The 14,446-nt window shown below is 36.3% G+C and overlaps 1 protein-coding gene across 5 annotated transcripts; it reads left to right on the top strand.

Moving 5' to 3' along the window:
- Positions 3,790 to 12,769, top strand: LOC107634328. 5 transcript variants are annotated; one of them, XM_021123975.1, is made up of 10 exons: positions 3,791 to 4,071; positions 4,837 to 4,969; positions 5,768 to 6,092; positions 6,247 to 8,822; positions 8,917 to 9,062; positions 9,346 to 11,100; positions 11,467 to 11,515; positions 11,598 to 11,824; positions 11,957 to 12,058; positions 12,143 to 12,769. In XM_021123975.1, exons 3-10 carry the CDS (start codon positions 5,900 to 5,902, stop codon positions 12,375 to 12,377), a joined length of 5,283 nt encoding a protein of 1,760 aa, XP_020979634.1. In that variant the 5' UTR covers positions 3,791 to 4,071; positions 4,837 to 4,969; positions 5,768 to 5,899; the 3' UTR covers positions 12,378 to 12,769. The 5 variants fall into 5 exon arrangements, with proteins under 5 accessions (XP_016193358.1, XP_020979634.1, XP_020979642.1 ...); XM_016337872.2 differs by lacking the exon at positions 4,837 to 4,969 and having other exon boundaries at positions 3,790 to 4,071; positions 9,442 to 11,100; XM_021123983.1 differs by lacking the exon at positions 4,837 to 4,969 and having other exon boundaries at positions 8,938 to 9,062; positions 9,442 to 11,100.

The raw sequence follows: 14,446 nt of genomic DNA, 5'->3' as shown, positions 1-14,446 counted from the left end.
GCTATAAATATAGGCAATTACGTACCTGCATTCATATATTCCGAAAACTCCAGAGCATGTATGGCTTCCAAATTCAAAACTCGCATGAAATATGGTTCCTCAAACGGATGTTCGTTTGTGAGTACATTTGCCACGTCTGTCACATTTGGAGCCATAGTGTCGTCACCTTGATCTTCGTTTCTGTCTGGACCAACAACTTTGTAATTGCTTTCAAGCTCTTCCTCACTATCACTATTGTTATCTTCCCATTCAATATTTCGGTCGACTTCAGATTGTTCGAATTTAATATACAACCCAATGAACGATATCTGAGCGCAACTTTCAATGTACATTGAAAACATCTCTTGCATGCTCGCTTCATCAGTTACATATTTGGTTTGAAATTGAACGAATCCACCAAATATCGGTATGGGATATCTGTATAAAATACATGATATTTTCCTTGACATTTCAGAATCTATCTTCTCACAAATCACACCTTTTAGTTCTTCGAATGAGATTGTGAATGGAATAACGATATCTAACGGATTTTCACAAATAAATTTTACTCCTTCAAATGTTTGTAACAAAATCTGACTGAAATAATATACTTTTAGTAGGACTCTATCATCCATTTTTCTCACTCACATGAATACAAACTTCACTATCAAATTTTTTTACTTCATACGAAAGAACAAAGATAGAGGAGCTGAGGGAAGAAGAAGAAGAAGAACAACAACAAGGAGAGAAGATCTGAGAACTCGTTTACGAGTTACACACACGTATATATATATATATATATAACAAATCGGACCCACCGATTAGTATTGACGGATTTAAATAAAATATATAATAATCAAATTGGACGGTCCGATTTGATTTTTGCAAAATAAAAAAAATTAAACCTATATAAAAATCCGATGGGCTAAATTATTTAACAAAAATACTCAGATGGTCTGATTTCTTCTCCTCATGTTTTAGAAAAAGTTGTTCCACATCCATGTCTAGTACTCTCGTTCTTCATATCCACGCACAACACACAATCCTGGCATATCCAAAAAATTGAGCCGGTGTTAGTGACTGAAATAATGTGATTGTTATGAATGATAGGGATAATTTAGGATTTTTGTATAATTTTTAAATAAAGACAACAAAAGTTAAAAATTTAGATATTTTTGTCAAATAAAATTTATTTTTTATAGTTGCAATATTAATTTTATATTTTTATAGATAATTTTAACGATGTTCTAAAAATTTATAGATACAAATGATGGTTTTTTTTATATTTTCTTAAAATTAATCAAATGAAGCAACTAAAGAAAAAGGTTGAAAGGTTTTTTTTTTTATGTAAGTTGTGTTAATCGATTTTGTTTTTCGCAAGGAAAAGATAACTGATTTTAATTTTTTAAAATATTTTTTCTCTTTGGGAAAAAAAAGGAAGATGCGAGACAGGCGATGATAAAGTGTACCTTCTTTTCGTTATTGGTTTTGTAATTTTATTATGTTTTTGTTTTTGGTTTTGTGTTCTTATTTTTCCTGGAAAAGTGTTCCTGCTCCGTAAGTTTTAAGGAAATAAGTTACTAGGTTTCAGTTGTAATTAACGTAGAATGGCTTTGATTTGGGAAATTATTATTTGTTAGTGTTAATTATACACAAAGCATATCTAGTGTCCTTATAATTGAAATGTAAAAATAAATTACTCGGTATGGGATATCTGTATAAAATACATGATATTTTCCTTGACATTTCAGAATCTATCTTCTCACAAATCACACCTTTTAGTTCTTCGAATGAGATTGTGAATGGAATAACGATATCTAACGGATTTTCACAAATAAATTTTACTCCTTCAAATGTTTGTAACAAAATCTGACTGAAATAATATACTTTTAGTAGGACTCTATCATCCATTTTTCTCACTCACATGAATACAAACTTCACTATCAAATTTTTTTACTTCATACGAAAGAACAAAGATAGAGGAGCTGAGGGAAGAAGAAGAAGAAGAACAACAACAAGGAGAGAAGATCTGAGAACTCGTTTACGAGTTACACACACGTATATATATATATATATATAACAAATCGGACCCACCGATTAGTATTGACGGATTTAAATAAAATATATAATAATCAAATTGGACGGTCCGATTTGATTTTTGCAAAATAAAAAAAATTAAACCTATATAAAAATCCGATGGGCTAAATTATTTAACAAAAATACTCAGATGGTCTGATTTCTTCTCCTCATGTTTTAGAAAAAGTTGTTCCACATCCATGTCTAGTACTCTCGTTCTTCATATCCACGCACAACACACAATCCTGGCATATCCAAAAAATTGAGCCGGTGTTAGTGACTGAAATAATGTGATTGTTATGAATGATAGGGATAATTTAGGATTTTTGTATAATTTTTAAATAAAGACAACAAAAGTTAAAAATTTAGATATTTTTGTCAAATAAAATTTATTTTTTATAGTTGCAATATTAATTTTATATTTTTATAGATAATTTTAACGATGTTCTAAAAATTTATAGATACAAATGATGGTTTTTTTTATATTTTCTTAAAATTAATCAAATGAAGCAACTAAAGAAAAAGGTTGAAAGGTTTTTTTTTTTATGTAAGTTGTGTTAATCGATTTTGTTTTTCGCAAGGAAAAGATAACTGATTTTAATTTTTTAAAATATTTTTTCTCTTTGGGAAAAAAAAGGAAGATGCGAGACAGGCGATGATAAAGTGTACCTTCTTTTCGTTATTGGTTTTGTAATTTTATTATGTTTTTGTTTTTGGTTTTGTGTTCTTATTTTTCCTGGAAAAGTGTTCCTGCTCCGTAAGTTTTAAGGAAATAAGTTACTAGGTTTCAGTTGTAATTAACGTAGAATGGCTTTGATTTGGGAAATTATTATTTGTTAGTGTTAATTATACACAAAGCATATCTAGTGTCCTTATAATTGAAATGTAAAAATAAATTACTCTTAAACAAAACTATATTATTTTTTATTTTATATTTATCATACATACATTATCATATCATATATATGTGAAAATTAAATTCATTACTTTTCACTTATCAGCCATGGATATATACATACAAATGTAATTTCATTATTATTTTCTTAGTCTTTTTCTTGCCAAACATTGAAAAAGATGAACACGTTTATTTTATTTTTCTTTTGGACACTTACGCGAACATAATTTATATCATAATTATAATTGCTAAATTTTGTCAAGACCCACATATATGGTATAACTTCTATATCGTAAGTTTGGTAAAATATTTATAATATAATTACTTAAATTATTATATAAGAAGTACTTTTATGTTTGGATGAATAAAGAGTTCAATCTGTTCGAAAGTTGAATAATTAACATAAACTATGTGATGATTAATAATGCTTCATGTTAATAAAACATAATTGATAATTATTTTTTTAAATAGCAAGCAATTATTTTGGAAAGAAAGAGACTCTCTTTAAAAAATTAGGAAGAAATAAAATTAAGTTTATATGACAAAAAATCTCAACTAATTTACAACATAAAGACGTGAATTTAGATTTAGTGTAAGAAAATAAATAAATTCAATTTCTTACATAAAATCAGAAATTCAGAACAGTACATTATCTAAACAATTTTTTTATTACAAGAAAAGAAAAAGAAAAAAGTGGTTGTGCCGTCACGGTGCCACGCGTCGCGCAGTAATTGGCTAGGCCCATTTACCCTCAACAACTCTTCACATGCTATCTTCCCCTCTTTGGGCTCTGTCTAAAGCCTAACACCACCAACACCGCGCCCCATTCATTTTGCGAGAGAAAGAGAAGGAGGCCCAGCTTCGGACCCTAACCACCAACCGAACCTCAGATTCGGCCCGAACCTCACCTTCGTTGAAAATTTCGCACTATTTCGATCACTTTATCTGTGTGAGCTCAGAGAGAAACTCGAGAAACTCTTCTTCCTTTCTCTCTCTACCTCTCTCTATCTCTCTCTCTTCGCTTTCTCTCTCTTCACCGCTTTCAAACCCTAACGCTTTGGCTCCTCCACACTCTTGCGGGGATCACTCTCGAGCTTCAATGGAGCCACCTCAATGTCACTGTGAGTTCACGCGCTTTCTCTCTCTGCCTCAAAACCCTAGCCTTCTCTCTCTAGGAACCTTTTATTATCCCCCTTCTTTTATGGCTGAATTTTTTTTTGCAAATCTATGGTTGATTCTGTCGCGTTCTGCGTTGGGCGCGATTTTGGCAGCTCGTGCAGTCGTTTTTGTGTGTGGTGTGGTGAATTTGAATGCTGATTTTGAGCTCGAATTATGCCGCGTTTCCGATCTTATGCGTTTTGGGGGTAAATTTGAGATTTTGGAGTGATTTTTGGTTTTGGGGATGAGCTTAGTTGAGGGGTAAGTTGGGGGAAGGGGATAGTAATTGGGGGGTTTTGTCTGTTCTGCTTCCTCTCATTTCGGTTAGAAGTGGGATATTTTTTAAAAGTTAGGTGAAATTGTGCATAAGATTAGATTCTTGGGTTTGGTTGTGGTTTCCTCTTCTCTGTCTCTTAGTTTTTGATTAGGTGTCTCTTAGGTATAATTGTGTGCTTTTTGGGTTTCTGATGTACATGGCGGAGAGTTTGAATTATTGGCATCCCGGTTGAAGTTAAGCTTCAGCACTTTCATATAGCTATAACTTCGCTATGTACTCTAACGAAAATGAAGGAGAAAGCTTTTTTAGTGGAGATGTTTTAAAGTAAGTAGATTATAAGGTTATGTGTAATGAGTGGGTTTTTTCTTCTCTTTAAATTTGATTTCCCGTGGATATGGATTCCTTGTGAGTTATTAATCTGGAAGAAATGAACCCGAGTGATGGATTTTAGTGCAGAACCTCAAAATGAAGTGTATGGATATCTCCAGAACTTATTGGGACAATTTTGAGACACTGAGTGCTTAGAAGTTCGTGGATGAATACAATCTTTGGGGTGGTTACTGGTTATGTATTTGCAACAAATGGTGGGTTGCTCTCATTTTTGGCAAAAGGATGCTATTTTAATAAATGTGATGCACTTTTTCTCAAGTTTCTTGAGGATGGTTCTTTCTTTCTAATATTATGTGATGTTTTAGTTGGAAGTTGTTGCTGTTTTTCTAAATATCCAACATTTTGATCTCTTCAGTGTGGCGTTCTTATGAACTCTGAAGGAGTTGACTAGGCTTATTTTGGTTTTAATTATATATTTTTTTTAGTTATACTTATTCATCAGTAGTCAGTAGTGATACTCTTGTCATGAAAAGCGATTTTCCCCCTTATGGATTATACTCAGTAGTTGTGACTATTTCCATGTGAATATTTTTTAAGATTTCAATACTAGGCTGTTGATGGTAGTATTAGTGTATGTAAAGAAGAGCCTTTTGTTCCTGTAACTACCAGCGAATTTATTGAAATCACTTGAGAAAAAAGGAACTATTCCTGGAAGAAGGTGTCTGTGATTGCATTAATGGAGATAATTTTGAATACAGAGCTATAAATCTATTCTTTTCATCCCAAAAGATGTAAAGCTTTCTATGTATGAATAGTTTGCATCTCTTATGTGCACTGATCTTTTATATTCCGGACTGTTCATGGAGGAATTTGAAATCTCAGTCCAATGCTGTAATTTCTTTTAAAAAAATTATTGTTGTGAGGAAACAGAATTAGTTATGTCTTGGTTGATTTGGAATTTTGGAATAGATCTGAGTTATTGTTATCCCTTTGTATCTATTGTTAAATTTTTGCCATGGAGGCTAATTAATTTTTCTGAAAATGATTTCCAGGAGTAAATGGTATGCTCAGAGGTGTCTTTTTGGGAAGCATAGTATTTGGAGAAGCTCTTTCTTCATTTCCCTTGATCCACTAGGCATTTCTATAACTAGTTATCTTCTGATAAATTTTGGGTTTGTTAATCTATGCCTGGAAACGACGTAGGAGACAGGGTCCATAATTTTTTCGGTCAGGAAAACTTGTCCCAGGGCCAGTACCATTCACAGGCAGTGGACGGGAACTGGCCAGGGTTAACCAACAACTTGTGGGCTGGTAGCCAGAGGCCAACTGATGGGCCTTTCATTTCCAATTTGAAGAATTTCAATCTACAGCAATCGGGTATAGTTTTTAAAATATTTTTAATTTTTTCTTAAATTTCAATCATTAATAGATCATAATATGTTCACTTTTAATTATTACCCTCTCATATATAATGCCCTTGGTTTTACATAATATTTTGATATTATCACCGATTATACTTTTGCCTTCATAGATCCTGAGCAGGGACACACAAGCTCTCCACATTTGCGACATGGTTTGAACCTGGCACAATCTAACCTGAGGCCTGACACTGGCAGAAATCAACTCCCGAACCAACAAGCAGCTGTTAATGGCTATATGCAGGGGCACCAGGTTTTCCAGCCTAGGCAAAATGAAGGGAACATTTTGGGAGTGGATACCGAAGCTGGTTTTCATGGCATACGAGGAATGCCAGTACTTGAATCACAACAAGGCACTGGTCTTGAACTCTATAAGAAGAATTTGACTAGGACTGATGCAGTTGAATCTCCTGTCAATTATGATTTTTTTGGAGGTCAACAACAATTAAGTGGTCGGCAATCAAACATGCTTCAGCCTTTGCCTAGACAGCAGTCTGGCATAAATGACATGCAACTTTTACAGCAGCAAGTAATGCTCAACCAGATGCAAGAATTTCAAAGGCAGCAACAATTTCATCAACTGGATGCAAGGCAACATAGTTCAATGGCTCCAGTTCCCTCCATTTCAAAACAGGCAGTTCCAAGCCATTCTGCTTCTCTCATCAATGGCATTCCCATAAATGAGGCATCTAACCTTATGTGGCAACCTGAAGTCATGGCAAGTAATGCAAGTTGGCTCCAGCGTAGTGCATCGCCGGTCATGCAAGGGGCTTCAAATGGGCTTATATTATCACCTGATCAAGTGCGTCTGATGGGACTGGTTCCTAATCAAGGAGACCAGTCTCTTTATGGGCTTCCAGTTTCTGGCTCAAGAGGTGCGCCCAACTTGTATCCTCATGTTCAAGCAGATAAGCCAGCAGTGTCTCAGGTTTCTATCTCACACCAGTATGCTAACCTTCAAGGGGACAAACCTGCGCTCCCACACTTAGCAACGAGTGGTAATTCATTTCCACCTCAGCAGTATGGTTCGTATTCAGATCAAGCTGACACAAATGACGGAAGTCCGATGCCAAGACAAGATATTCAAGGGAAAAATATGTTTGGTTCTGTTGCTCAAGGTATAAATATGGAGCACTTGCAGCAAGTGAATTCGGAGCAAAGAAATGTGCCAATTGAAGATTTTCATGGGAGGCAAGAAGTAGGTGGATCATCAGAGACTTCACAGGAAAAGATGGTAATGCAGGTTCCACCTTCACAGAATGTGGCCACCCTGGATCCAACTGAAGAGAAAATCTTGTTTGGTTCAGATGACAATCTGTGGGATGGATTTGGCAGGAATACAGGATTCAATATGTTGGACAGTGCAGATAGTTTTGGGGGATTTCCTTCTCTCCAGAGCGGAAGCTGGAGTGCACTTATGCAGTCTGCTGTAGCCGAAACATCTAGTACTGAAACAGGCATACAGGAAGAGTGGAGTCGTCCAAGTTTCCGGAATAATGAACGTTCATCTGGGAATGAGCGGGCTTCAGCCATTGATAGCAGCAAACAGCCAGTTTGGGCCGACAATAACTTGCAGTCAGCCCCCAATATAAATTCAAGACCTTTTCTTCGGCCAGATGATGTTAGCAGGCCCAATTCTGTAAGCTATTCTGGTGTTCCCGGATTTCATCAGTCAAGTGTTGATACTGTACCAGAACAGCGTGACAGGTTACAGACCGACACTTCTCAAAGATCAATTCCACAGTTTTTAGAAAGAGGCAAATGGTTAGATTGCGGCCCGCAGCAAAAACCAATTGCTGAAGGGAATCGTGTTTATGGAAATGCTGCTGATTCTTCAGGTATAGAAATTAATGAAAAGGTTATTTCTGGTTCATGGACCCATCAACAGATGCTACCATCCCCAAATAGTAGTGGTGAGGCACTCAATAGATCTAATGGATGGAATGGAATTAAATCAGCCCCATCTGATAACAGTTCTACTCTTAAGGCTCGTGAAAATGAAAACATGTTTCATTCCCGTCATGAAGATGCTAGACAAGAGACAAGCCATGTATCTGCAATGTGGGAGCCTGGTTCTGATACTAATTCATCAGCTGGATTGGAACATGTTAAGTCTCCAGCTAATATGCAGATTTGTGGGGAAGATACTGGTATGAATGGCATTGGTGCTATACCAAACCCAGGTGCTACATGGGTCAGCAGGCAAAACAACCAGCAACTTCATAACGTTGATGCATGGAGACATTCTGATTCCATGGGGAGCTATGGAAATGATGGTCCAGGAAAATATCGGTTTCATATGGAGAAAAACCCTCTAGTTTTGGAATCATCTAGGAATGAGAAATTAGAAGGAGACATTCATGATAGTGAGAATAAAAATGAAAAATCAGCAGATGGTGTTGGCTCTAATTCATCTCACCATAGAGTTGCCAGTTTTGATGGAAGTGATTCACGTAGTCCAAAGGTATCTGCTGGTGCAGGAAATCGAAGAACTCCTGTAACTCGTAAATTTCAGTTTCACCCTATGGGGGATGTTGGTGTTGATATGGAGACTCATGGAAACAAACATGCCATAAATTCACATCCTACACCCCATCAACCTTTTGGAGGACTTAAAGGACATGACCAAAGCTATCCTGGGCAGTCAAAGTATGGTCATTCTGATGAAAATTATACTGAAACAGAGAAGGTAACTCTGAGTTTTACTTTCTTGTGCTCCCTATGTTGGTTGCACGAAGTTTTCCATAATTATTGAGGTTTATGTATTTATATACTTGTGACAGAGGAATGCACCTGCTTTTCAGGGTGAGACAAAAAGCTTGGATGATAATACTTCAAAAACCGCACTGCCTGGCCAAATACCCAAGACATTAGCCCCCTTTGATAGAAGTGTCACTAATTATGCCTTAAACAAGACTGCTTCTCCCAGGTAGTTGAATGTTTGAAAATTTCCTAGCCTTTTCCTTTCAATTTTAGTGTGTCATCTTCTCGTAGTTCCTTGTTTTGAGCCATTATTCTTTGTGTTTATTTCTATTAGTGGTAAGTAACTATACATTATGGTTATTTTGTTTCTACATTTGCTGACTTCTGGCCTAATTGGTACGGCAGCCTCGTTTACTTGTTTCTCTTCCTTTTCTTACTACTCATTTGTCTATGACTTACTTGATGAACTTAGCTCAACTGTTTTCTTTGATTTGTTAAAATTATTGTAGTCAAAATATTCTTGAGCTTCTTCATAAAGTGGATCAGTCAAGGGAGCATGGCATTGCAACAAAAACAAGCACTTCTAACCGTCATTTATCTTCCAGGGTGCCGGATACTGAATCTTCTGATGGGTCTCAACGGAATCAAAGTTCATCTCAGGGATTTGGTTTACAGTTGGCTCCTCCCACTCAAAGGCTTCCTGTGGCATCATCTCGTGTTACATCTGAAACAGTGGATAAGGGCAATACATGGTTGTCTTCTACTCAGAATTTTCCTTCTCGAGAGTCATCTCATGAGCTTAGGAATAACATTTCTGGTTCCTCAGGACAAGTTTTTGATAAAGCCTCACAGTACAATGTGCTGGGAAATATGTCACAGGATTTGTCATCTGGGTTTCCTTTCTCGAGGATCCATACTCAAAATCTAAACAGGGCTAGTTTTGTTGGAAAAGCTTCAAATAGTCAATCTTCCAATGCAAATTTTGTTGATCAGACTGTTCCCGCAAATCAGATGGATGAATATGGTGAAAGATCTCACACTAGTCAATCTGAATCAGTATCTGCTCGGGATATGCCTCGTCCAAGTGGTATAGACCAATTCAATTCAAGAGACCCTTCCATGCAAACTTCGGCATCAGAGACTGCCGCTGCCACAGTTTCTCATCCTTCTGTAACATTTAGTGCATCTATGCAAGGCACCGCTTCAAAAGTTCTACACAACGTATGGACCAACGTTTCTGGCAAGCAACTTCCTAACTCCTCAAAGATTCCTTCCCGTCTCCAACCAATTAATGTTTCTGAAACCACAACCTGGCCATTGAAGCCAGGTATTGAAGATTCAAAGGATGGTAATGAAATCTCTCGGCAGCAGATGTTGTCTGAGAGTGTTGAGGCTGCGGATGAGACAGCAAGCGCGTCACATGTGAAGGAAAAAGTTGGGAAGGGTATACCCGATGCATCTCAAACTAGTCCAGCTGCTACTTCTAGAGATATTGAAGACTTTGGCCGGTCTTTGAGACCAAATAACTTTTTACACCAGAACTTCCCTTTGCTAAATCAGGTTCAGTCCATGAAAAATATTGAGATTGATCCCAGTAATCGAGATGTCAAGAGATTCAAAGTTTCAGATAATGCGATAGATAAACAGCAGGAAGATTTCAACCAAGGACGGCAGTCATATGGATATGATACCATGGTCAAAGATGTGTCGGGTGATAGTTCTACAGTGCCTCCAGCTGATCCTAATATACCAGGCTTCCCTACGAAGCCAGTTGATGGTCGAGACACTAATGCATCTTCTCTGGATGTGGGTGGATATGGTCAGAAAAATGCTCTCAATGTCTCCAACAGTAACAATCCAGCTTCTATTAGAAGTGAACATCCTATGATAAATCCTCAGATGGCTCCATCGTGGTTTGAACAATATGGAACTTTTAAAAATGGTAAAATGTTGCCTATGTATGATGCACGGGCGATGGCTCCTCCTAAACCTATAGACCAGTCTTTCACTGTGAGGAACCAGTCTGATAGTGTGCATCTTGGCAAGTCAATGGAGCAAGTTAATAGTCTTGGTGATGCTGGTAATGCTAGGCTAAGTCCAACGCCCACTTCCTTTTCAAGCGAGCATGTTCCTTCTCGGTTATTGCCTCCTGCAATTGAATCTGATTTACTCACAAGACCTAAGAAGCGGAAAAGTTCCACATCTGAACTCATTCCATTTCATAAAGAATTGGAACAGGGCTCTGAAAGGCTTCAAGATATCAGGTAGTTGACAAGGTTATGTGCTTTGTAGCACACACTACATCTATATTTAGTTGCCTTATAACCCATCCCAACACCACCCCCCCGGGGAAAAAAACAAACAACACGCACAAATTTCATCCCAAAGTTCTGTATATTCTGATTATATGCTTATTTTAACAAACAATAAGGCTAGTTAAAACATTTAATACACTTACACTTTGTTGTTGCTACTGTTGATGACTTATGTGGGAAAATATACTGTCTTTACCTGTTGATACTGTATTTCAAGTGTATTGGAAGCATTTTATGCCTTGTGTACATACTCTATTATTTATGTTAATAAATATGTCTCTCCTAAGAATATTGATTTTCTTTATGAATTTGCAGTGCTGCAGAATTAGATTGGGCCCAAGCTGCAAATAGATTGGTTGAGAAGGTTTGTTTAGATAGTCTGTGGAATTGAATGTTCTGATTATTTTGTTAATTGGGAGTTCATCTTGCTCCATATTGACCTTCAGGTTGAAGAGGATACCGAGCAAAATGAAGAACCAACAATGAAATCAAGAAGACGGCTTGTTTTGACAACACAGCTTATGCAGCAATTATTTAACCCTCCGACAGCAGCAGTTCTCTCTGCCGATGCCAAATCGAACCATGAAAGTCTGGTCTACTCTGTTGCTAGACTAGTTTTAGGAGATGCATGCAGTTCAGTCTCACAGTCTGGAAGTGGTGGTAGCAAGAAACTGTAAGAAAGTTTGTTTCTTTTTTGGGTTTGTTTTGTGAACATATAATGGTTTTCAACAGGAAATATATACAATTTTAATCTGTTCTTCGTGTAATAATTGAATTTTATTTTTTGTTTGTTAATATTTTGTAGGCTGCATGATAAACTTAAATCATCAGAGAAGAACGATCATTACATTAGGCAAGTGGAAGACTTTGTTGGTAGAATGAGGAAACTGGAAAATGATATATTGAGGTACTATCACATTGTTGTGTTTGATACTTACAATCCACAATGTAATAGCTATAACTTTTGCCATTATTCATCATGATGTTGCAGATTGGATAACAGATCCTCAATTTTGGACTTGAGAGTGGAATGTCAAGATTTAGAAAGATTTTCTGTGATCAACCGGTTTGCCAAGTTCCATGGAAGGGGGCAAAATGATGGGGCAGAGACCTCATCTGCTGATGCAGCTCGAAATGCTCATAAACCAAGCCCCCCTCAGAGATACGTTACTGCTGTTCCGATGCCTAGAAATCTCCCAGACAGGGTACAATGTCTTTCACTTTGATAATTAATTAATTCATTTTTCCATCTTTCTTGGTCAGTTGTCTCTAGAACCTCCTGTTTCTGGTCCTTTTCTTTCAACTTATATTATTGCACTTCATCGCCATAGAACCATACAACTGGCAATGTAGGAGAAGAATGGTTACTAGATTGCCCCCTCAACCAATGGAGGCTGTTAGATCTTTTCAATCTATATATGTATGTATGTATGTCTAGATCTTTGCAATCTAGTTATCTTTTGATTTTCGGGTTCCCAGTCTTCTTGTATATAGTAAGATAATATATGCAGTCTACTTAGCTTTAACCATACCAATTATGGATGGCTTTTGTCTCTGATTAATTATCACAGTGTTAACTCAATCGATATTTGTTTTCTCAATTTCAAACCTTTTCCCTCAATTTGCATATAATAAGCTTTCTTTTATTTGCAGTCTACATAGTTCCTGCTTCATCACCCAAGTCATTTAATTTTCCTCAATTTCAGATAATTTTCATGCATAAATATTAGTTTACTTTAACTTCAGCACCTAACCCTCTCTCTGGGTGCATTGTTAGTTTACTTTTGTTTGGCATTCAAAAGTAGTATTAATAAAATAGTCTCTTATGCATCATATAACATTTCAATACTAATTGTTTCCTTTACTTACCTGGATAAATTGATAGTCCATGTAGTTCAGCATAGCAGCTTGTTAGTCACAAGGGATATCTATGAATGTAGGGTTGGGGTGTTTTGTTTTAGATATACTTAATGTTGTGGGTATCATTAATTAAGATCTTTTCAATGCATTCTATTTGTTTTTAATTCCTCAGTTAACAATTGTAAGCTGTAGTAGTGAAAATAGTAGACTATTATTCTACCAGAATTTCACCAACAATTCATGGACTTGGAAGTCATGATTTATGCGCAGCTATTGGGAACATGATCGGTTTGGTTTTTGCCCCATAATTTCCGCTATATTTTGAGCCGTTTGATTTTTGAGTTACTATTTATATTCCAATAATTCCACTGAGGTCAGGGCTGAGTTTGTTGGGAAATGAATTTCAGAATTTGACCATCTTTAAATGCCGCACGTGTATTACACACACCCTTGGATAAATAATGACATCGACATCAAAAGAAAAACAAGTTAATTTAGTGTCATTTTTAGACATCACAAATTAGAATAAAGTGCCCCTCCCAATGAATGACGACATTCTTATGATTGGAACAATTACCGGAAACATGATATTGTTCTCGCTTGTGATTGCATAGTAGCAATCGTGATTAATCAATTAGAACCTGCCAAAGTACACACTACCGTAGAGAATAGAATATACACTGTTACATCATCGTAACTTTGACATCGACATCCTTCGTCCTTTACTCAATAAAACGTCATCACTTTTTCAATCTTATTGTACGGGTACACATCAAGAGATTCCTCGGAAAAGGAAGTCACAAGAGACCAATTCCAATAGTGATGATTATTATAGTTATAGTTAAAAGCCGTGAAAGGGAACTTTAATGTTGTCACAACTCACTTGTAATGATCGAGCTTCCGTACAAAAACATATCAGCTATGGAACAAAAGAGAAGATCCGTATCTGACCAATAGGATTGTAGTTTCAACTATTAATGAAATAGTGGCGTGTGGCGAACCGTGAGCAGCAGGGAAATTATTATAAATAATTGAATCAGCTATCAACCTCATCCGTGTGCAATTTAATTTACATTCTTCCTATACCTTTTTAGCCAAAATAGTGAGTCACGTGAGTTTGCTTTCTCTTTTTTAACTCTTTTTAGCTCATTGCAAGGACTAGGGAGTCATTGATACCTTTTATAGGGACTGAACGTGAATCCATGGTCATGACAATGGGTAAGTGGACCATCGTCATTTCATTTTTTACTTTTAGGTTACAATTTACAAAATTCTAATTGGTTCAACTTGGTGTGGGAAATGAATTCTATTTTATTAGGGAAATATGCAACTCTTGAGAGGTTAAGGTTGGTTTCTTTTTTGGTCCAAAGGTAAAGGTTGTTAATCATCTCAATTAATTTTATTTAAGTTGTGTTTTATGTAATTTTCATTTTCA

This window comes from Arachis ipaensis, chromosome B01, assembly GCF_000816755.2.
Source record: "Arachis ipaensis cultivar K30076 chromosome B01, Araip1.1, whole genome shotgun sequence".
In the NCBI taxonomy this organism is placed as follows: domain Eukaryota; kingdom Viridiplantae; phylum Streptophyta; class Magnoliopsida; order Fabales; family Fabaceae; genus Arachis; species Arachis ipaensis.
This window is presented reverse-complemented; position numbering and strand designations above follow the sequence as displayed.